Here is a 19,903-nt window from a genome sequence, read left to right as displayed (position 1 = left end):
TCCCGAATTTAAACATCAGAGCTGGGCCCAGGCGCGTCCAAAAGCGAGTCACGTGACCGGAGCCGCCAGCTCCTGAGCTGCCTGCTGCCTCTCCCTCAACCCACGGCCAGGGCTGCACGAAGAGCTTCCCGCAGCCGCGTGTGCACGCGCACCGGCGTCCCCGGCACGCAGAACCAAGGTGCACGCCCGGCTCAAGCAAGCAGCGTCCGACAGGTCAGCCGGTGGCCAGACCCAGAGCCACGAAGACAGGACACTTGGGGACAAAGGTCTGGGGACAGGGACAGAGAGGGTTCCGTGTCCTGCAGGAGAGCTACACCGCTCCAGGCAGCGTCCCCGACAGCAGGGGCTCATCAACGGGGCATGCCGATGTCAGCCTCTTTCTGCCATCTGTGACCACTCCGTGGGCCCAGGTGCAAAGTGGCCATGACAGCAGGGACGGAGGACGTGCACGGGCCAATTACGTGGACTTCCCGAACTCCCAGCACAGCTCCCAGCCCAAGCCCAAACCAGCGAAGACCAGAACGCGGTCAGAGGATGGGGACACGCCAGCAACCCGGTGGCCGCTTGACAACACACAAGCCACAGTGAAAGTGGAGACGGTGACTTACCCCTGGAGACGGCTGTGGCTTTGCTGTCCTGGCCAAGACGCAGGTGCCACTGCTAAACCCCCACTGACTGCCCTGGAGCCACACCTGTCTCCACAGGAGGGGCCCATCTGAGACCCCTGCTCAGTGGGGCGTGCGGTGGAGTGTGCAGTGTCCAAGGAAGGAACTGGGGAACCCAGTACCCTTCCCAGTAAGCTGCGAGCTGAGATGCCCCCTGACCATCAGGGGTCCTCAGGCTACCGAACCAGCAGGTAGAGAAAAGGCTGCTTTAAAAAAATGTTTTAATTGAAGTATAGGTGATTTACAACGTTCCATTAGTTTCTGGTGTACCGCAAAGTGATTCGGTTATATACGTGTATATATAGGGTCGGCCAGAAAGTTCGTTCGGGTTTTTCCATAAGATCTGACGGAAAAATCCAAATGAACTTTTTGGCCAACCCAATCTATATATTCCTTTTCACATTCTTTTCTATTACAAGATGTTGAATACAGTTCCCTGTGCTACACGGTAGGGCCTATTGCTTATATTTTATATACAGCAGCCTGGATCCCAAGAAGAGGCTGCTTTAACGCCCGAGTGATGCATTCCGCCCACCGCTACCGACCGGACTGGATCCCTCCGGTTCATACACTGCCGCTCTCACCCCCAGTACCTCAGACTGTGGCCTTATTTGGAGAGAGAGCTTTAAAGAGGTGATTCAAATGAGGCCCTGTGGGTGGGCCTGAATCCCACACGGCTGGTGTCCTCACAAGAAGAGGAGATCAGGACACAGACACACACAAAGGGACGACCCTGTGAGGACACGGGGAGGAGGCGGCCGTCCGCAAGGCAAGGAGAGCGCCCTCAGGAGGAACCCCTGCCCTCAGGCTGCGGCCTCCAGGATGCGAGAGAATGAGCCTCTGCTGTACGGGCCGCCCGCCCACCGTGGTGCTTGGTCACGTAGCCGCATGCAGCTAGAGCTTCCTGACGAGGCAGGAAGACAACGCCCAGAGACCGGGGGCCCACTGGGCACCCCAGCACCCCTTGTATGTAACAGCGGGGCCCCAGGCACCAAGCCCTGAAGCCTCCCCAGCGGCCAAGGGCAATGGGGACAGGTGCTGGCTTTGGGGTTCACGTGGAGAACGCTCACGCTGACATCCCCAGCCCAGGATGAGGCCGCTGGTGGGCCCTGGTGCCCCGCCCTTTCCATGCGGACAGGAGCCGGGGGTGACTGGGCCTTGCCTTGCGTGTGCCCTGCCAGGCCTGCCTCACCCATCCCTGAGCCCAGGCGGCTCGGAGGGCAGCAGAGAGAGGAGGGTGGGTCGGAGCCCCCACTCCCGCTTGCATCGCTCCAGACTGGCTGCACCCCCGCTCCTCGCCACGTGGCCTCACCAGGTGGCCTGGGCTGGGCGTGGGGGTTGGGGACGAGCCCCAGGGCTCCACACCACCCCTCGTGGCTTCCCTGCCCCCGTCCACATGTCCATCCACAGTCCCCAAGTCGCCCTCTTCTGGGCGTGCTGCTTCCTCCTGGACCCAGGTAAGGAGCCCAGATGACTGCAGGAGTGGACACTGTCGGCCTCCCCTGCAACTGGGGACAGTCTGGGCCAGGCAGGGTGCAGGGGGCAGCCGGGCTGGGCCTCAGGAAGTGGGAACCCTCTGGGCCCTCCTGGCGCAGGGGCTGGGAATGGGGCCTGCTGCACCCAGCGGTGACGCCAGAGACCCCAGGCGCGCAGGGCTGGGCAACTCACACCTGTCTGCGCTCGACCCGAGTCCCATCCCGGCTCCCACAGGCAGGGGTGGGGCGAGGCGGGGATGGCCTCACTCCAGCCAGGCCTCGTGTCTGCCCAGTGCCCACCACGAAGGCCGTCCCCATTACTGTGCGTGGAAAGGCACTTTAAGGGGGCGAATGAGGGGCAGGAGGCGACAAACAGAGGGGATGACCGGCTGACGGCACTCTGGCCCAGCATGGCTTCCGGCCACCCAGGCTTACGGTCAGCACAGGTCCAGTCGCGGGGCAGCAGTGGCCCTCACGGGGCGGGGACCCCCAGGTACCACACGGGGCTCGAGAAGGGGCCTGGTCGGGCCCAGTAGTCCACAGCACGAACCCGGTAGGAGCCGGAGACAACAGCCGTGTCTGAGGATACAAAGGCACGTGCCTGCCCTGGAACCTGAACCCCTCTGATCCCCCCAAACTCCAGGTGCCGGAAGGGCCTGGACCGCGCCCCACAGGGACCGTGCTGAGGCAGCAGGCCCACCTGGGCTGAACACGAAGAGGTTAAAGGTCGAAGGCTTCCTGTTGATGGGCAGGTACACCACACCCTCCGGGGAGAACTGGATCTCGTAGGTCCACAGGCACCTGGGGAAGGTCAGGCAGGACCAGGGCTGGGGTCCGGGGGGGCTGGCAGGCAGGGGGCGCCCAGAGCCCTACTCCCCTCCAGCCCCCTTCCTGGCCCCTCCCCGGGGCCCAGGACACTCTTCCTGCAATGACAAAGGGCCACACTGGCTGAGAGGAGGGGTCTGGAACACGTGCCAGGGGCAACTGGCCTGTGTAGGCGCCCCCACCCTACATCACAGAAGCACAAAGTCACGAGCCATTTGTGCCAACAGTGGGGGCAGCTGTATGGGCGGTGGAGAGCACAGTCCGCGTGGGGTGACCAAAGGGCCACAGAGAGTGGCCACATGGGCGCTGCAGCCCGGAGGATCTGGGGGCCCAGGGCGCGTTGGGGGGGCAGGGGTAGGGGTGGTGGCCGCACTCACGTACTTGGAGCTCACACGCTCATCGGACCAGACCAAAAGCAGCTGCCCGCGGGTCAAGGGGAGAGCGCGGAGCCGGGTCACCTGCGGGAGTGAGGCACCGGGACTGGTTGGGGGCGGGGCGACCGGGGCGGCGGCGGGAAGGGGACTGCCACTTGCCTGCCCCGGCGGCTCCTCCGGGCGCGCGCACACGTGCACCAGCCAGAGCGAGGGCAGAGGAAGCTCTGGGCGCAGCGTCAGGCGGCCGCTGCTGGGAAAAGGGAGCGGCATCACGGCCGCCGGATCCTGGGGACAGAGTCAGGGGCTCAGGGCCCTCGGACCTCGGGAGCCGCCCCGCCCCTTACCCCACGCTCCCCGCGGACCTCGGCCGCGCGCATGCGCCGGAACTGCTCAGCAGAGGGGTAGACGGGCCTGCCCAGGCGCCGCCACTCGCCGTAGGGACTGCAGAGCCAGTTGTCCATGTACAGCTGGACAAAGACGACCTCTGCGGAGCGGGTTGCTGGGGCCGGGCTCGCCTCCTCCAGGCCCCGCCCCGCCAGAGCTACCCCCACCCAAGGAGCTGGAGCCCCCTCTCTGGGAGCCCTGCTTACCCGGACCCGGGGGCACCCCGTACAGGCTCAGAGTCAAGGGTACGCTGCGGTTGGCATGGGCGCGGGTGTCGTCGCTCGCGTAGACCAGCACCGTGGCGCGCCAGGCATCGGCGGGGCCCATGGGGTGGTGGGTGCTGGCCAGGACGCCCACCGTGTGGTTGCTGTCCAGCACCGTCCCGTCCCGCGACACCTCAGCCCAGAGCTGCTCGCCGTCTACGGGGGTTAGAGGGATCGCCACGCAGAGTCGTCGCCCCTCGACCCTCCCAGGGCCCGCTTCCCACCATTTGCCCTCCTCCACTGGAGGTCCCCGGCGACACCACAATCTCTGTGACCCACTGAGCTGGGGAAGGGTGGGGAGGGACAAGAAACATGCTCCCGGCTCCCCAGCAAGGCACATCCTTCCGTGGGCCTTTGCACAAGCTACTCCTGGCCTAGAACGACATCCCCGTCCAACTGAGGCTTCGTCCTGGCCCCGCCCTCGCAGGAAGTGACGCGAAACCCGGCACGCGGCTCACCCAGCAGGGCCAGCAGGGCCATCGCCGTGAGCACCGGCTTGCGCAGCAGCTGCACGTGCGGCGGGCGCGTGTTGTTGACCTGGAAGCGCGCAGTGAGCGTGCGTTGAGAGAAGGGGTGCGGGTGGTAACTCAGGAAGGCGTTGTCGTTGCTTAGGAGCGCGTAGCGGACGGAGGAGCTGCTGTTGGCCACCAGCAGGTTCTGGTGCTGTGCGATGACCTGCGGGAATCGGGGTGGCTGGGAACGCGACCGCGGGGGCCGCCTGCCTGCCCCTCCCACCCGGGAGAAAGGCCTGCCCCGGGGGCGGGCCTGGCGGCGGGCCCACCTTCACGACCATGGCAGCGTAGGTCACGTCGGCCCTCCAGGGCTGCGGCAGGGACCAGCCCACCAGCGGGTCGGCCTCGTCGTTGTAAACGGGGGTGTCCGCGAACTTGGGGAAGAGCCGCTGTATCTGCCGCACGACCGCCGCCTCCTGCTCCAGGATGTAGATGGAGCTGCCCGCGCCCTGCGCAGAGGCCCCGCCTGAGCAACCCCCGAGACCGCCGCGGAGGGGCGGCGGGGCTGCAGGCAGCAGGCGGGCATTCTGGGGTTGCCGCGTGCGGGGGACCCCCGCGTAGGCGCTGGGTTGGGGGCGGGGACGGACGGAAGGGCGGGGATCCCGGGCTTGACCTTCTTGTGGAGGGCGATGTAGTCCAGCCTCACGCCCACCTCCCCGGTGAAGAAGTTGGTGCCGTTGTGGCAGTGCTCCAGGAGGCCCCAGCAGAGCGGGGAGCGCGGCAGCGGGTGGAAGGAGTCTCCGGGGCCGCCCAGGCGCAGAGCCGAGCTGGCGGCTCGCAGACCCTCGGAGCAGGCGTCGTAGTAGTTCAAGAAGCCTGGGCGGGAGGGACACCGAGTCCACACCCCCGCGCCGGAGGGGCGGCTGCCACCCCCTCTCAGATCCGCAGGACCCCAGGAGGCCGGCCTGCCCACCTTGCAAGGTCATGGACACGTTGTCAAAGTCGTGGTGGTCCGGCTCGTTCCACGTCTCGAAATTCCACTTGGAAACGTGCTTGAGGCCGTACCTACCTGCAGAGGGTCCCTACTGTGGCGAGAGGGCCCCTCCCCTGGGGCAGGGTCATGAGCTCATGGGGATCCCCAGGGAGGGCAACCATGGTGGGGGGTTTGGATGTGACCGGAGTGTCTGATTCCCTACGAGCTCGCCGCCCACCGACTTGACCCCCCTCCCCCATCAGGAGGCCCTGGTTCAGTGGGTTCATGATGAGAAGACCAGGAGGTGGTCCGGGTGGGCGTGGGAGGAGAGCCTGCCCAGGAGTGCCCACCCTGTCCCCGCAGGGCACGCGCCCCACCCACCGATGTATCTCCTGGCCAGGAGGGAAACCAGGTTCTTCCACTCGAACACCTGCCGCTCGTCCTCGAAGTCAGTGAAGCGTCCGGAGGGGCTGCCCATCAGCTCAAAGCCTGCAGCACGTGAGGGTGGCTGTGCTCACCTGCCTGTCTCCACCAGGCCGGCACTGAGGGAGGCCCTGAGTGGGCAACCAGGAGGACAGAAGGGCCAGGCCAAGGGGAGGGGGTGGGGCCAGCAGTACAGGGGCGAGGCTGGCAGCTTACCTGGGACGAGCTGGTTCTCCCTGAGAAGGTCCAGGTAGCGGTCCAGGTGGGTGAAGTTGTAGCTCAGGCCCTGCCTGGCTGACCCCCTGTAGAAGGACACTCAGTGTCAGGACGGGGGAAGGTGGGCCCGGGACTGGAACCGTGGCCACATTCAAGCAGCTAAGAAAGCTGCAAGGTGCCGGGCAGGACTAGGCTCCAGACTCAGCTGGCCCCTCTCCTCAGAAAGCATAACTATGTACGCCTATCAGTCACTCACAGCCTAGTATGAACTAGGGTGTCTGTGCTGGAATCCCACCCTCGAGCCTTCAGGGGCTCAGAACAGCCTGTGGGAGGGGGCAGGCGGGTCTTTTGGGAAACGTACAACAGGAGGGAGGGGGGAGAACAGGCATCCTAAAGACAGCTGACAGTGAAGCGGGAGGCCGTGGGATGAGCCTGGCAGGACCCCATGGTGCCACATCCTGCTTCCCTGCACCTCCTGGAGGCCAGGGCCCCAGACTCGGCTCCACACTCTGAGAGGCAATGTGGACAGGCAGGAGAGGGAGAAGGGCAGCCTCCCCACCCTGCACTCATCCCTGCGGTGGAAATGCATTCGTGATAAGCAGCAGGAAAGCAGCTAGCGGGCCTGGGGCAGAAGAGGGGTGTGGGTTGTGAGAGACGCAGTCACACGGGGCCTCGTGACAACGGTGAGGATGGGATCCTGACTCGGGATGGGACCCAGGGTGGCATGGGGAGTCCTCTCAGGGGTCGAAGCAGAGCAGTACCGTGACTTCTTTTATGTGTTTGTAGGACAATTTTTTGAACAGTTCTGGATTCACAGCAAAATTGAGACGGAGGTACTGAGATTTCCCATTTACCCCCAGCCGCGCTCTCTCCCCACGTGCACAGCCTCCCCCATGCTCAACATCCCAGAGTGGGACTTTTGTTACAACTGATGGACCTACACTAACATCACAGTCACTCCAAATCCACAGTCCACATTAGGGCTCACCTGGTGATGTACATTCTGTGGGCTCGGAAAAATGTATACTGGCGTGTATCTACCACTGTAGTATCACACAAAGTATTTTTACTGCCCTAAAAATCCTCTGTGCCGCACCTCTTCATCCTCCCCCACCCCAAACCCCTGACGTGTTTACTGTCTCCATAGTTTTGCCTTTGCCATGTTTTGAAAGGATCCCTTCATCGGCCCATTGGAGCCAGAGTGGGAGCTGGAAGACGGTTCCCCGAGGGAGGTATGGTGCCCAGACTGGGTGGTGGTGGTGGCAGCAGCAAGGGGGAGCTGGAGCGGACGGATTTAGGAGGCCGAGGGGCCAGCGTCCTCTGCCGGACTGGAGGGGAGCTGGGAAGGGGGGGTTCTGCACAACCGTGGATTTCACTTGAGCGCCTGCGGGTGCGTGCAGTTGGCAGAGGCAGGCAGGGGAGTAAGATGGGTCTCGAATGCGCTGGCGTGGAAGTGGTGCACCTGGGGTCGGGGGCTGGGTGAGGAAACTGGTGCTCAGCCGTCAGGCCAAGGCAAGGAGGGCGAGGCAGGCTGAGTAGAGCACCAAGCCTGGGGCTGATGCGGCAGCCTGGGGTGGCCCAGATGGGTGGGCCGGCAGAGGGTCTGAGGGCTTCCCCTTAGGGCACGCCTGGTCCATCCACAGTTCTGAGGGGGAGGGCGGACACGTTCTAGAGGGCGTGCAGCTGCGCCCTCTAGTGGCATCCAGGTGCGTCCCGCCTGCGCGGCGGCGAGGGAGGGGCGACGAGGGATCAAGGTGGAATCTGGCCCTGAACCGCTCTGGGTCTAAGTCTCCCAGTCAGTCCCACGCCAGTCTGGCCAGCACAGCGCCGTCCCCCTGAGGGACAGCGAGGGTCTGGACAAGTCAGCACGTCCCTTCCGGGCCTCCTCTGCCCCACTCGTCACTGCACAAGGCCAAGGCCGAGCCACCACGCAGACAGGGTGCCTCTGGCTCTCACCAGGCCAGGCCACGTCTTCCCACCTCCGGAGCCCAGACCCACAGCACGTGCGCAGCGGGGGTCCGCCCTTCCCCCTTCCAAAGGTCACAACCAGTAGCAAAGGAAAAAACTTAAGCGCTCGGGTAAAAATTAAATGCGTGGCAGCGGACGGGTTCCAAAGTCCCACAGATGGGGGTGGGGGAGCAGGCGTGGGAGATGGGCGACGCATGCACAGTGGAGGCCCGGGCACGGGTGCCAGGCTTTCCCTGCAGATCCTGGCAGCGCTGGGCCGACTTGGGGCGGGGGCGGGAGCACATCAGGCCTCGGGTAAATGCTGTGTGGCGCTCAGTGTCCTGGGCCAGCGGGGTGTCACCAGGGGAGCCCCAGCTGCAGAGCCGATCTCAGCCTGTCACTCTGAGTAGACTTGAGTGTCCGCTGACCCAGCGTCGGCACCCAGAAATGCCCTAGGAGTCAGTAACCTGCCCCCCGGGGACCAGAAGACCCAACCTTGGGGTGATCCCAGGCCCAGAAACCCCGGGGGGCAGTCCTCAGGCCCCACTGTCGGCGCCTAGGTCTCCATCCGTCTCAGCCTCCGTTGGGAGGGGAATTTGAGAGATCAAAGCTAGTGAGGGGGCTGAGCCAGAAGGTGCAGCGCGCAGCCCACCCCTGCGCTCCCCCTGCAGAGGCCCGGGTCACAGACGCAGTCCAGCCCGAGAGCCACGCAGGGGGCCGAACCTGGGCGCGAGGCACAGGCGGCGGCGCCTCCCGCTCCTGGCCCGGCACTTGGGCCGGGGCAGCCGAGGCTGCACAACGACTTTATTCACTGCACGCCGGCGGCCGTCAGGAACGCCTGCACCAGGAACGCCCCCCACCCCCCATCCCTGGGCCTGAGCGCGTGCGCCGCGAGGACCCAGCAGCACCCAGGACTGGTGAGTGCTCGGGTGCGCGGGGCGGGGCCCCAGGCCTCGCGTGCTCGGGCGTGGAATCTGGGGAACACAGGGTGGGGATCGGGCCGGGTGCAGATGGAGCCGCGCTTGCTCGTCTGGCAAAGGGAGGGACGCACTCGTGGGAGGGGGCGCAGGGTGTTTGGAAATGTGCTGGGTGGGGCCCGGGCCGCGCGTGCTTGGCTTGGGGGGTGCACTCGTGGGAGGAGGCGCAGAGCGGGGGTACGTGTGGAAATGCACGGGGTGGGAACCCGGGGCGCGCGTGGTCAGCAGGGATGGCGGGGCGCGGGGCCAGGGTGGGGAAATACATGGTGCAGGGCGAGAGTGCTCAGAGGGGGAGACACAGACCCGCCGCTGCGGGAAACCAGCAGCCACAGTCAGGGTCCGGGGCTGCGAAGACGCCGGCCGGGGAGGCAGGAGAGGCCGGGGAGGCAGGAGAGTCGCTCTTCTGGAACTGGGAGCCCTGGGGTCTGGTTCTCGGGGCCCTGGAGCCCAGCCTCTTTTCAGTTGCGGGGATACATGGCTCCTTTCCAAATAAGTGTACTCAGTGGCTTAAAATGGTGATTTAAAGACCAATATTAAAATAACCATGTGGCACAGGACTGGGCAGGAGGCAAGATGAGGGCGGTTCCAGCAGGCGGAGGTGCTGGAGACCCCACGCCCCGTGCTGGTTAACCCGTGCCAGGGTCCTGTGGCCCCCCTGCCCCAGTGGAGGAGTCTGCAGTGGGCCTCGGCCAGCAAGGCCCCAGGACCCAAGACGCTCGCCTGTGTGCCTGGTCAGACGGCAGCATGAAAACCACAGTCCTCAAAGCACAGAGGGACAGGCAGGGTGGGGGGGCGCTTAGGCCCCGGGGTCCTGCAGTTCTCTCTCAGCTGTATCTCTTCACCTGCTTAGAGGGGCTGGGGGAGTAGAGGCCCAGTCCCTGCCACCAAGGCAGCCAAGGTCAGGCCCCTTGCGGTGCAGCTGGATGGGGGACACAGGTGCTGCAGCGCTGAGAACAGCCCCTCCCTGAAACATAAATATCTCCACCTGCCTAAAATCCCACCACAGGTGCTCCAAACCTAGGCAGCCCCTGAAAGCCCTGTCCCCACCTCCTGAGAGGGGGAGGGGCCGCCGCCCCCATTCACCCCTCCCCTCCCCGGCAGTGGGCCCAGCCGCCACCTCTGCCCACACGTGTCACGCAGGGAGTTCCCACGATGCCGCCCCGCCAGCAGCTGGGTTGGGAGATAAGCGTGTTGTGACCCCTCGGTGGCCCCTCCACTCCAGCCCTGAGAGGACTCTTATCTGCCCCTGAACTGCTGTGACTTTCCCGCCAGCCCTCTGGGCGGTGGCTTCTGTAAACCACATCCTTGGGCAAACAGCACCCCCAGGACCGAGTGGGTACCGCGCAGGAGGCCCCGGGCTCTGCCCTGGGTGGCTGGGTTCAGACTCCGGAGGGCGGGGCGAGACCTCGGGGCCCAACACAGACTTTTGAAGAACAAGTAATCGGACGGACGCGGCATCGCAGTGGGGCCTCGGCCCCGACCACTCCTCCCCCTTGCTGCAGGTGTGCAGACCCTCCCACTCCCTGGCTATCCCCCCAGCCACCCTGGGGTTCCACTCCCACCTCTGCCCCCAAATGGGGCCTCTGGTCTTTCCCATCCGGGCCACGGATGCGGCAGAACTTTCAGGGCGGCTCTGGAGGGAAGTCCCAAAGTGAGACTGGACGTGGGAGGTGCCTGGATGGAGGTCCCCCCACCCCCTGCCCCGGGCTTTGGGAGACAGCAGGCCCAGGCCAGCTCAGCCTTGCAGCCCCGTCAGAGGGACCCCCCGCAGCCTCTCAGGCCTCCCCTCCGGGACGGAGAACACTCAGGGCTGCGGTGTTCTTTCCCCACGTCGCCCCTCAGGCACCCACTTGTTCATTTTGAAGATGTGAGAACTGAGGTTCTGAGTAATTTTAAAAACAGCAGCGCACTCTTAGTTAACTGTACGTGGGACACGAGGGCAGTCATCTAAAGGGAACGTTTACCTTCACACCGGCCCCATGAGGCAGGTCCCGCTGGCCCTGGAGTGTGGATGGAGGCGTGGCGAGGCCAGGCGGCCACCCACCGCACCGGGCCAGCACCTGGCCGGGATCCAGGTGGTGGGGCTCCAGGGGACAGAACCAGGACCCCCGTCCCTGCAGCAGGAAGGGCACACCTGGCTGCTAATTGTGTCCTGATGCCTGGCAGCCCTCCAGTCCTCGGCCACCCACACCCCCGCCCCGCCCCGCCCCCAGCGGCCTTGCGCCTGCTTTCCACACAACATGGGGCTACTCTGCGCCCAGCTGGCTCCCGCGGGGACCAGACCCATCTCCTGGCAGACAGGATGTCCCGGGATGGGACTCGGAGACCAGCCCCTCCCTCGGACCCCCATCCTTGCCCACACTCCAGGGTCCTGGGAGCCGTGGCACTGGGCCCCAGAGCCGAGGGGTCGCACGCTGCCTGTTCCCCCGCCCCTCCCCCAACACAACTGGCCAGGCTCCTGAGCTTCTGCCTCCCGCAGGGGCCCAGAGTCCAAGCTTCCCGCTCCAGCCACTCAATGCCCCAGCCCACCTGTCCCGCACCCGAGCCCTGCTCCTGGGAGGCTGGAAGCTTGTAAGAGCCCCACACAATTGTAACTCTCTGTGAGCCTCTGACTACAGTACAACTCCCCGAATTAGCCGCTCAGGTAATGCTCATCTGGGGGAACCTATGACTCAGCAATCTTCGGAGTAAATGATTTAACCGCACGCCCAGCACAGCCGAGCAGTCAGAGCTAGGCACAGGGCACTGCCCGCCGGTCAGTGCCAGGCCAGCTCCGTGCCTGAGCCCACCACCCGCACGCCCAACCCGCTAACTGAGCCCAAGGCCCCGGGGACAGACAAGCTAGGTCCGCACTCTCTGCCGAGCCCGTGAGGGGCCCCCTCAGGTAAGAGGCCCCCTGGGACCCTGCGGCAGGACAGCGACAGCTCTAGACAGCTCGGCCACAGCAGAGGCCAGCCCCCTGGATGGAGCAGAGGGGTAGGACGCTGTGAGTGGAGAGGCCCGATTCCACCGTTTCCTTTGTGGGCTCCCCGTTGTTTAAACAGTCACTCAGTCGACACACCTGGACCTCGGGGGCTGGCTGAGCTCAAGGTGTCCAGGGACCCCCGTGTGGTGAGGTCTTCAAAGGAAAGAAACAGCTCCCCTAGCATCCCCCAAAGGGCAGGCCTGCCACTCGAGCCCTGGGGGCGGCGTCCGCCTGCCCACACCTCACACCAGGCCGGGACGAGCGCCCATCCTCCACACCCGGGGACACCCCAGGCCCCGCATCCCCAGCCAGTGCACACACTGCGCCAGGGTGACCAGGCTCTGAGGAAGCAGAGACCATCTGCTTCATGTCACCAAGAGGGGGACAGCAAGAGCCGAAGTCCTGGCGGACCTCAGCACAGCTGTGAACGGGACGCCCTGGTGCTCGCTGAGCACAGAGGCAAGGTCAGCCTGGGCCGGGTGGCAGGCTGCCCTCTGGAGAGCAGGGACGGTTGGCACGTGTGTTCCGCGGTGCGCCTGTGCGGCCTGAGCCACCAGCCAAAACCCAGAAGCGTTAACCCTCACCGGGAAAGGGGCCTGCTGTCCCAGAACACCCTGCAGGCGACGGACACCAGTCACCCCCGCTCCCCTCCCAGCCGGCCCCTCAAAGCACGTTCCAGGAATTCTGCCACAAGGACCGGGCAGTGGCAGGCGCTGCTGCAGCACAGATTTGGGGTCCTGGCATCTGCAAGGCTCTTCCCGCCAGCAGGGCCGCAGTGCAGAGGTGATGGAGGGACGGCCAGAGGGGGCTGTGGTGGTCCGGGCGGCTCCGGGGGAGCGGAGGGGCCTCGGGCACGGACGGAGAGCAGTGGAGCTTGTTCTGGCCACGCGAGTCTGGGTCTCCATGACGCCCTGACTCTGACACGTCTCGCCACCCCAGCAATGACACCCACTTCTGCCCACCCTGCAGGTTTTCTCGGGGGGCGGGCCGGTGCCCCACGATGGCAGCGTCCCCTGAGTGCACACAGCAGGGCAGGGGGCTGGCGCTGGTTCGCCGGCGGCCCCCCGCACCCCCAGGCCTGCGAGAGGCTCTGAAGGCCCGGCTGTGGCGGAGCTGTTCGTGCAGCGTGCAGGGGGCCTGGGCGCTGCTGCAGAACCTGCTCCCCGCCACGCGCTGGCTCCGCCAGTACCAGCCTCGGGAGGACCTGGCGGGTGACGTCATATCCGGGCTGGTCATCGGCATCATCTTGGTGCCCCAGGCCATCGCCTACTCACTGCTGGCCGGGCTGCAGCCCATCTACAGCCTCTACACGTCCTTCTTTGCGAACCTCATCTACTTCCTCATGGGCACCTCACGCCACGTCTCCGTGGGTATCTTCAGCCTGCTCTGCCTCATGGTGGGCCAGGTGGTAGACCGCGAGCTCCTGCAGGCCGGCTTCGACCCCGCCCAGGACGGCCCGGGGCCCGGGGCCAACCGCAGCGCCCTCAACGCCTCGGCCACCATGCCGGCGCTTGGGCTGCAGGACTGCAGCCGGGACTGCTACGCCATCCGCGTGGCCACCGCCCTCACGCTGCTGGCCGGGGTTTACCAGGTGAGGAGCCGGGCCTGGGCCTAGACAGGCTGGCTCAGCCACTCAGAGCAGCCCTCCAGGTACTGGTCGCCCCCCAGCAAGGGCCAAGCCCGCGGGAGACAGGAGGTCAGGGCAGTGGCTTAGCCCGCAAGGCGAGGAGAGAACAGGGCATAGGCAGAAGTGGGTGCGTGAAAGCACCCCAGGTCGGGGCACCAGAGGGGCTGAGGGTGCCCGGGTCGGGGGCCTGCCTGGCCAGCTGCAGAGTGTGGCCTCGGGCCCAAATGTGCCCCCACTTGGCCTGCACATCCTCCCCAGCTTCCTGTCCCAAGTGGGATCCTGGGAACTGCCTTCCCGCCTGCCTTCCCACGGCCTCCCCGCACCCAGCCCTCACTGGACCAGGGCTGTCCACCCCAACGTCGCCCCCTCCCAAGAGCCACCTCAGGTTCTTCCTCTCAGCTCCAGGTCCCCCGGGAGGGGGGCGGTGCTGTGGACAGGGCCGAGGAAGGAGCTGCCTTCCGATGCCCAGAGCCCACGTGTGTGAGACCACGGTGAGCGTCGTGGCCACAGCGTGCACTCCGGCGTCTGCCGTGCCTGTGCGCGCACACGTATGTGCAGGCGGCCGCGGGTGGGGTCCACGTGGGAAATAAGCAATGCGAGGAAGGGAGGTCCGGCTCTGTGCTATGCCTGCGCCCTGCGGCCCTGACCACGCTCTGTCTGCAGGTCCTCATGGGCATCCTTGGGCTGGGCTTTGTGTCCGCCTACCTCTCGCAGCCGCTGCTGGACGGCTTCGCCATGGGGGCCTCAGTGACCATCCTGACCTCCCAGCTCCGACACCTGCTGGGCGTGCGGGTCCCGCGGCACCAGGGGCCGGGCCTGGTGGTCAGCACGTGGCTGAGCCTGCTACGCAGTGCCGGGCAGGCCAACCTGTGCGACGTGCTCACCAGTGCCGCATGCCTGGCCGTGCTGCTGGCGGCCAAGGAGCTCTCGGACCGCTACCGGCGCCACTTGAAGGTGCCGCTGCCCGCAGAACTGCTGGTCATCGGGGCGGCCACGCTCGTGTCCCACTTCGGGCAGTTCCACGAGCGCTTCGGCTCCAGCGTGGCTGGCGACATCCCCACTGGCTTCATGGCCCCGCATGTGCCAGACCCGGCGCTGGTGTGGCGCGTGGCGCTGGACGCCGCGTCCCTGGCCCTCGTGGGCTCCGCCTTCTCCATCTCGCTGGCGGAGATGTTCGCCCGCAGCCATGGCTATTCTGTGCGCGCCAACCAGGAGCTGCTGGCTGTGGGCTGCTGCAACGTGCTGCCGGCCTTCTTCCACTGTTTTGCCACCAGCGCCACCCTGGCCAAGAGCCTGGTGAAGACAGCCACCGGGTGCCGCACGCAGCTGTCCAGTGCGGTGAGCGCCGCTGTGGTGCTGCTGGTGGTGCTGGCGCTGGCGCCCCTGTTCCGGGACCTGCAGCGGAGCGTGCTGGCCTGCATCATCATCGTCAGCCTGCGTGGGGCCCTGCGCAAGGTGCGGGACGTGCCGCGGCTGTGGCGGCTCAGCCCTGCCGATGCTCTGGTCTGGGTGGCCACGGCGGCCACCTGCGTGCTGGTCAGCACCGAGGCCGGGCTCCTGGCCGGCATTCTCCTCTCACTGCTCAGCCTGGCCGGCCGCACACGGCACCCACACGCTGCCCTGCTCGCCCGCGCCGGGGATTCCAGCTTCTATGGGGACCCAGCAGAATTTGAGGGCCTGGTCCCCGAGCCTGGTGTGCAGGTGTTCCGCTTCACGGGGCCCCTCTACTACGCCAACAAGGACTTCTTCCTGCGGTCGCTCTACAGCCTCACCGGGCTGAACGCGGGCTACGCAGCCGCCTGGAGGAAGGAGCGGGGCCCGCGGGTGGGGGCTGGCGAGGCAGAGCCTGTCGAAGGCAGGGACCTGGGGCCCGGGAGCAGCACGGCTGCACTGGTGCCCTCGGCGACCCGCTTCCACGCAGTGGTCATTGACTGTGCCCCGCTGCTGTTCCTCGATGCTGCCGGCCTGGCCACGCTGCAGGACCTGCGCCGAGACTACGGGGCCTTGGGCATCACCCTGCTCCTGGCCTGCTGCGGCCCCTCGGTAAGGGACACCCTGAGGAGAGGCGGCTTCCTCGGGGAGGACCCGGGGGACGCGGCCGAGGAGGGGCAGCTGTTCCCCAGCGTGCACTGCGCCGTGCAGGCGGCCCGAGCCCGCTGCCAGGAGCCGGTTGCCGCCAACTACACCCTCTAACAGAGCCGGTACCTGCCGCCAGCCTCCACTCCCACCACCCATCACTGCAATCTTGCTGTCGCCTGGTGCCTCCAATCTAGAGGACCCAGGGAACCCCAAATGGGATGGAGAGTGGCAGTGAACACACACAAGGACCCAGACACTTGAGAACCCTCAACTGCACCTTGGAGACAAACGCTGCCTCGGTGCCAGCCTGGGCCCAGTGCTGTGCATCTGTGGTCCGTGGAGCCGGCCTGACAGTTGGTGTCCCGTCTTACTTGAACAAGGACCCGGAGGCAGTCACGTGGCCTCCAAGGTGCCAAAAGGACGTTGGTCCCTTGGCCCGCTAGCAGCCCCCCACCAAGTGAGAGCTGGCAGCTCTGGCCAGGGGTGAGAGTCTCTGTGTCTAGGAAACCCCGCAATGCACACACCCAAGTGTCTCTTACACCCTGTGCCTCAGCCCCCACAGGGGCTGGCAGGGCCAAAGGCAGACGTGACCAACACGACCTCAGCCCGGCCCCTGGCGTGGCATCCCCACAGTCTGAGCATAGAGCGAGGGTGCCCACTCGCCCGACCCAGGGGCTGCCCCAGCAGCCACAGCGCCTGTGCCGCCAGGAGGGTGCCCTCCATCCTCCCCTGCCCCCAGGATGCTTGGCCGAGAAGCACAGGGGCAATGGCTTCTTGGAGCAGGCGTCCCCCACCCCATCACCCCGCCATGGCCCGGTACTTCATTGTCCTCCACACCCAGACGCCACTTTCTCTCAGTCTCTGTCTGCATCTCCATACGCTGGGCTCTGCCCAGCTGCCCCCAGGCTGCCCATCCCCTCCATCACCCACCTGGCCGTGATGAGGTCCAGCAGCCAGTGGGTCCGAACCTGTTCCATGCCACCATGAGGGACGGCACCCACGTAGGCCAGGTTGAGCTGCTGGTCCCAGCTGAGGTCATACCGGTCAGCCTGGCTGTGCGGCAGTGGGGGACTGGGCACAAAACAAGGGGAAGCGGAGGCATTAGTTCCCTTGAGTGGGGCTAGCGGAGGGGCCTCAGCACAGGCCCCACACCTACAAACTCAGGGCAAGGACCGGGGCGTGTCTGCTGGTGAGTTTTACTGTCCCTGATGTAATAAACTGCCCCCTAGTGCCAGGACTCTGACGAAGTCTCAGGTTTATGGGGGTCGGGGGCTCCCAGAGAGATCACATTCCCACCCTGCTCCCTGCCCCACCGGCCGGGAGATATCAGCTCCAAGTCTGACAGAGGCAATCGGGGACACCAGGGACGGGGACAGGTCCCACTGCAGGGACGTCGAACGTTCTGGGGTTGCCCCCTCGAGGGGGTCCCGGTCTGCGCCAAAGAGTAGTGTCCTGGGCCACAGCCCCTCCTGCAGCCTGGGCTGCCGCGGTTGGCCACCAGGCTCTTCAGCCTCTGGGGGGTGACCAGGCACACTCAGGACCTGGCCCCAGGCCCCCACCACACGGGGCAGCCGCTCAGCTAGAAAACCTCCGCAGCACCGGAAACATCGCATAGAGCCAGCGAACAGAGAGGAGGTCCCCACTCTGAGGCTGGACCCGAAAGGAAGGAGCGAGCCGCGGCCCTCCTCACTTCGGAGCGCCTACTGCAGGTCTCTCCAGGTGCGACACGGGGGTCCCGGAGGCCCGGGCCGGGGTGCGCGGCCGCGGTTTGGGAAGAGCGCGCAGCGAGCAGGGGCGTGCTGGGCCGCTCCGACCTCAGTGTCCCCCGCGGAGCGCTCACCAGAAACCGGTGCTCCTCCAGAAGGGCTGCAGGGGACGCAGCGCGCGGGCCGCGTCCACGCGCACCAGGTGCGGAACCTCGGCGGCCGCGAGGGACGCGGCCAGGAGCGCGAGCAGCGCGGCACGGGGGCGAGGTGGGCGCATGGCGGGGGCGCAGGGGACGCAAGCTCCGGGCACGGGAGCACCCCAATCCCAGGAGACCCACCCGGCCCTCCGCGCTCCGGGAGCCGCGGTCCGCGCCCCGCGCCCCGCCCGCCGGTTCCGCCTCCGGGTCGCGCGCCACGTGACCGCCGGCACGGGGCGGGGCCTCGGCAGAAGCGGGCCGGGCGGGGGTCTGGCGGGCCGCGGGCGGTGGGCGGGGCCGGAGCGGTGGGCGTGGAGCGGGGCTGTGGGAGGGGCGCGGCCGGGAGGGGAAAGCAGGAGGCGTGGGCGGGGTCTGGCGGGAGGCGGCCGTGGAGGCGGGCCCGGGGCGGTGGGCGTGGGGCTGGGTGGCGGAGCGGGGAGCTCCCGCAGCCCCGGAATCTGGAGCGCTTCTCAAGGCAGTAGGCTCTGTCCAGCTGCCCTCAGGCTGCCACCCCCCCGCCCCAATCTAGAGCCCCTTCCCGGCAGTTTGCTCCCCTCCGTTCCCTCCCGCGCCGAGCAGACTGCGGGGACTGGGCGGCACTCGGAAAGCGCTCGGCCTTCCGCCGCTCGAGTGAAAACCGTCGTCTGTTAATGCTTCGGAAGGTCGGCTCGCGGGCCGGCAAGTATCGTAACGCGCGGGCCAGGCGGCTGCTCGGTGGAAGGTGGTCAGAAGTGGGACACATTTGGAAGGTGGACTGGTGGCTCTTAGGAATTTGGCTGGAGCAGCGTGCGGATGTGACGTTTTCTGAGAGGAGGGCTGTTGTAAAGCAACGGGGGTGGTCAGGGGGCTAAGCTGCCTTTGAGAAGCCAAGTGGACATTTCTATGGGCAGATGGGCAGCGCGGCCTGGGTGTTGGGGGAGGTGGGTCAGCGGTGAATGTTTAAGCTTCAAACTGCACATGCACTACGTGTGTGTATACGTACATATACTGTAGGTCGCACAGCATCACATCCTCCACCAATCAAACGTCTCAGGACTCGGGGAAGAGCCTCTGGCCTTGCACTGCCCTCCCTCGGACAGCAGAACCCCGCCCCAGAGTCAACCAGTGTCACCAGTCCCTTGGGCTGCAGAGAGAGGAGCTCTAAAAGTGATGGACGACATCCAGTCACAGAATGAAGACGTGCTGCGTAGCCCGAGGAAAAGTACAAAGGCAGCAGAACCCAGGCGGGTCCTAGTGAAATGCTGAAACCAAAGCTGAAAGGAAAGCCTCCAAAGCAGCTCGAGCGGGAAAGGACCCGCTACCCTCAACGTGCAAAACAGCAAGAAAGAACACTGACTTTCCAACAGAAGCGGCCAGAACCAGTAGCCAAGGGAAGGAAAACTTCAAACTAAACCAGTTAGCCAGGACGTCTCGATCCAGCAAAAAGCGTGCTCTGAAATGGAGGTCAAATAAAGACGCTTTGGAAAATCCAACTCTGAGAACGCTTGTCACCGCTGACCCTCCTTTACGGAAACGGTAACTGGTGTTCTTCCAGAAGAACGTGATCCTTGCAGCCCAGAGGGGCAGGAAGGAAGGAAAGGCAGCAGAAAGGTCTATTGTCTATAAGTCTAGGGAAGAGTGACACATAACACGGCAATAATAACATCTCGTGGGGCTCGAAGTATATCCAGAGACTGAAACACGACAGCAGTAGTAGCCCAGGGATTATGAGGGGCACACGGTGTGTGAGCGGCTGGCCCCCCACGTCCTCTGAGTGGGAGCGTCTACCGTGAAGGGACTTTGCAGGTGGGACTAAGTTAAGGGACTTGAGATAGGGAGATGACCCTGGATTATCCGAGCAGGTTCTGAGTGTCCTTGTAAGGGGGAGGCAGAGGGAGATTTGACACGAAGGAGGCTGCGTGGTGACTTCAGAAGAAAGAAAGCCATCTGAAGATCGTCCTAAAATTTGCACTCAGGACTTGCTTTAATCATGTTAATCATGTGTGCTTAGACAGACAGACACAGATCCCTAGAAATAGGAGGCAGGACCACATGGGGAGGCGGAGGGAGGGGATGGGCATTATTAAAGTATCCTCAGTGCAAAGAGTCTTTAGTGCCCAAAGGCAGGACAGGTCCCCTTTAACAGAGGAGAGGGCAGTGGAAATGCTTTGAAACTTGGCGTGAGGTGTGAGTTAACCACGGTCCTTGAATTAAGAGAGATTAAGGGCTGGGACAAGACAGAGGCCCATCTAGGGCTCCACTTGCTGGACTGGCATTTGAAAAGGGGTGTTTGAGGAGACCAGTCTTTGTCTCAGTCACACAGGCCCTCTGGGAGCCGTCAGGGACTATACTTTGAGAAGTGACATGTGTAGCATG

The 19,903-nt window shown here is 65.3% G+C and overlaps 2 protein-coding genes across 8 annotated transcripts; one reads left to right on the top strand and one right to left on the bottom strand.

Moving 5' to 3' along the window:
• Positions 1–472: 472 nt before the first annotated feature.
• IDUA (alpha-L-iduronidase) lies at positions 473–17,726 on the bottom strand. 7 transcript variants are annotated; one of them, XM_079920663.1, is made up of 14 exons: positions 17,486–17,726; positions 16,576–16,716; positions 6,051–6,136; positions 5,793–5,900; positions 5,412–5,507; positions 5,112–5,314; positions 4,768–4,947; positions 4,445–4,661; positions 3,930–4,142; positions 3,702–3,823; positions 3,347–3,624; positions 2,841–2,941; positions 2,576–2,719; positions 473–1,398 (listed from the first exon to the last, which is right to left on the bottom strand). In XM_079920663.1, the coding sequence occupies exons 1-13, from the start codon at positions 17,626–17,628 to the stop codon at positions 2,613–2,615; spliced, it is 1,995 nt and encodes a 664-aa protein (XP_079776789.1). In that variant the 5' UTR covers positions 17,629–17,726; the 3' UTR covers positions 473–1,398; positions 2,576–2,612. The 7 variants fall into 7 exon arrangements, 5 of the variants coding, with proteins under 5 accessions (XP_079776789.1, XP_079776791.1, XP_079776788.1 ...); XM_079920665.1 differs by having other exon boundaries at positions 473–2,719; positions 3,347–3,423; positions 3,499–3,624; XM_079920662.1 differs by having other exon boundaries at positions 473–2,719.
• SLC26A1 (solute carrier family 26 member 1) lies at positions 12,725–16,435 on the top strand. Its single transcript, XM_079920668.1, is given in 3 exon segments — positions 12,725–13,530; positions 14,230–15,723; positions 15,725–16,435. Coding segments are annotated over 3 exon segments (2,241 nt in total). The 5' UTR covers positions 12,725–12,939; the 3' UTR covers positions 15,881–16,435.
• Positions 17,727–19,903: the final 2,177 nt, after the last annotated feature.

Source organism: Stenella coeruleoalba, assembly GCF_951394435.1.
Source record: "Stenella coeruleoalba genome assembly, chromosome: 4".
Classification (NCBI taxonomy): Eukaryota; Metazoa; Chordata; class Mammalia; order Artiodactyla; family Delphinidae; genus Stenella; species Stenella coeruleoalba.
This window is presented reverse-complemented; position numbering and strand designations above follow the sequence as displayed.

Coding starts and splice junctions, on each gene's coding strand:
- IDUA (XM_079920662.1), bottom strand. CDS start 17,628: ATGCGCCCACCTCGCCCCCGTGCCGCGCTGCTCGCGCTCCTGGCCGCG. Junction 6,137..16,575: donor CTGGACCTCATCACGGCCAG/GTGGGTGATGGA, acceptor GTCCTTCTACAG/GGGGTCAGCCAGGCAGGGCC. Junction 3,824..3,929: donor CGGGGTGCCCCCGGGTCCGG/GTAAGCAGGGCT, acceptor CCCGCTCCGCAG/AGGTCGTCTTTGTCCAGCTG.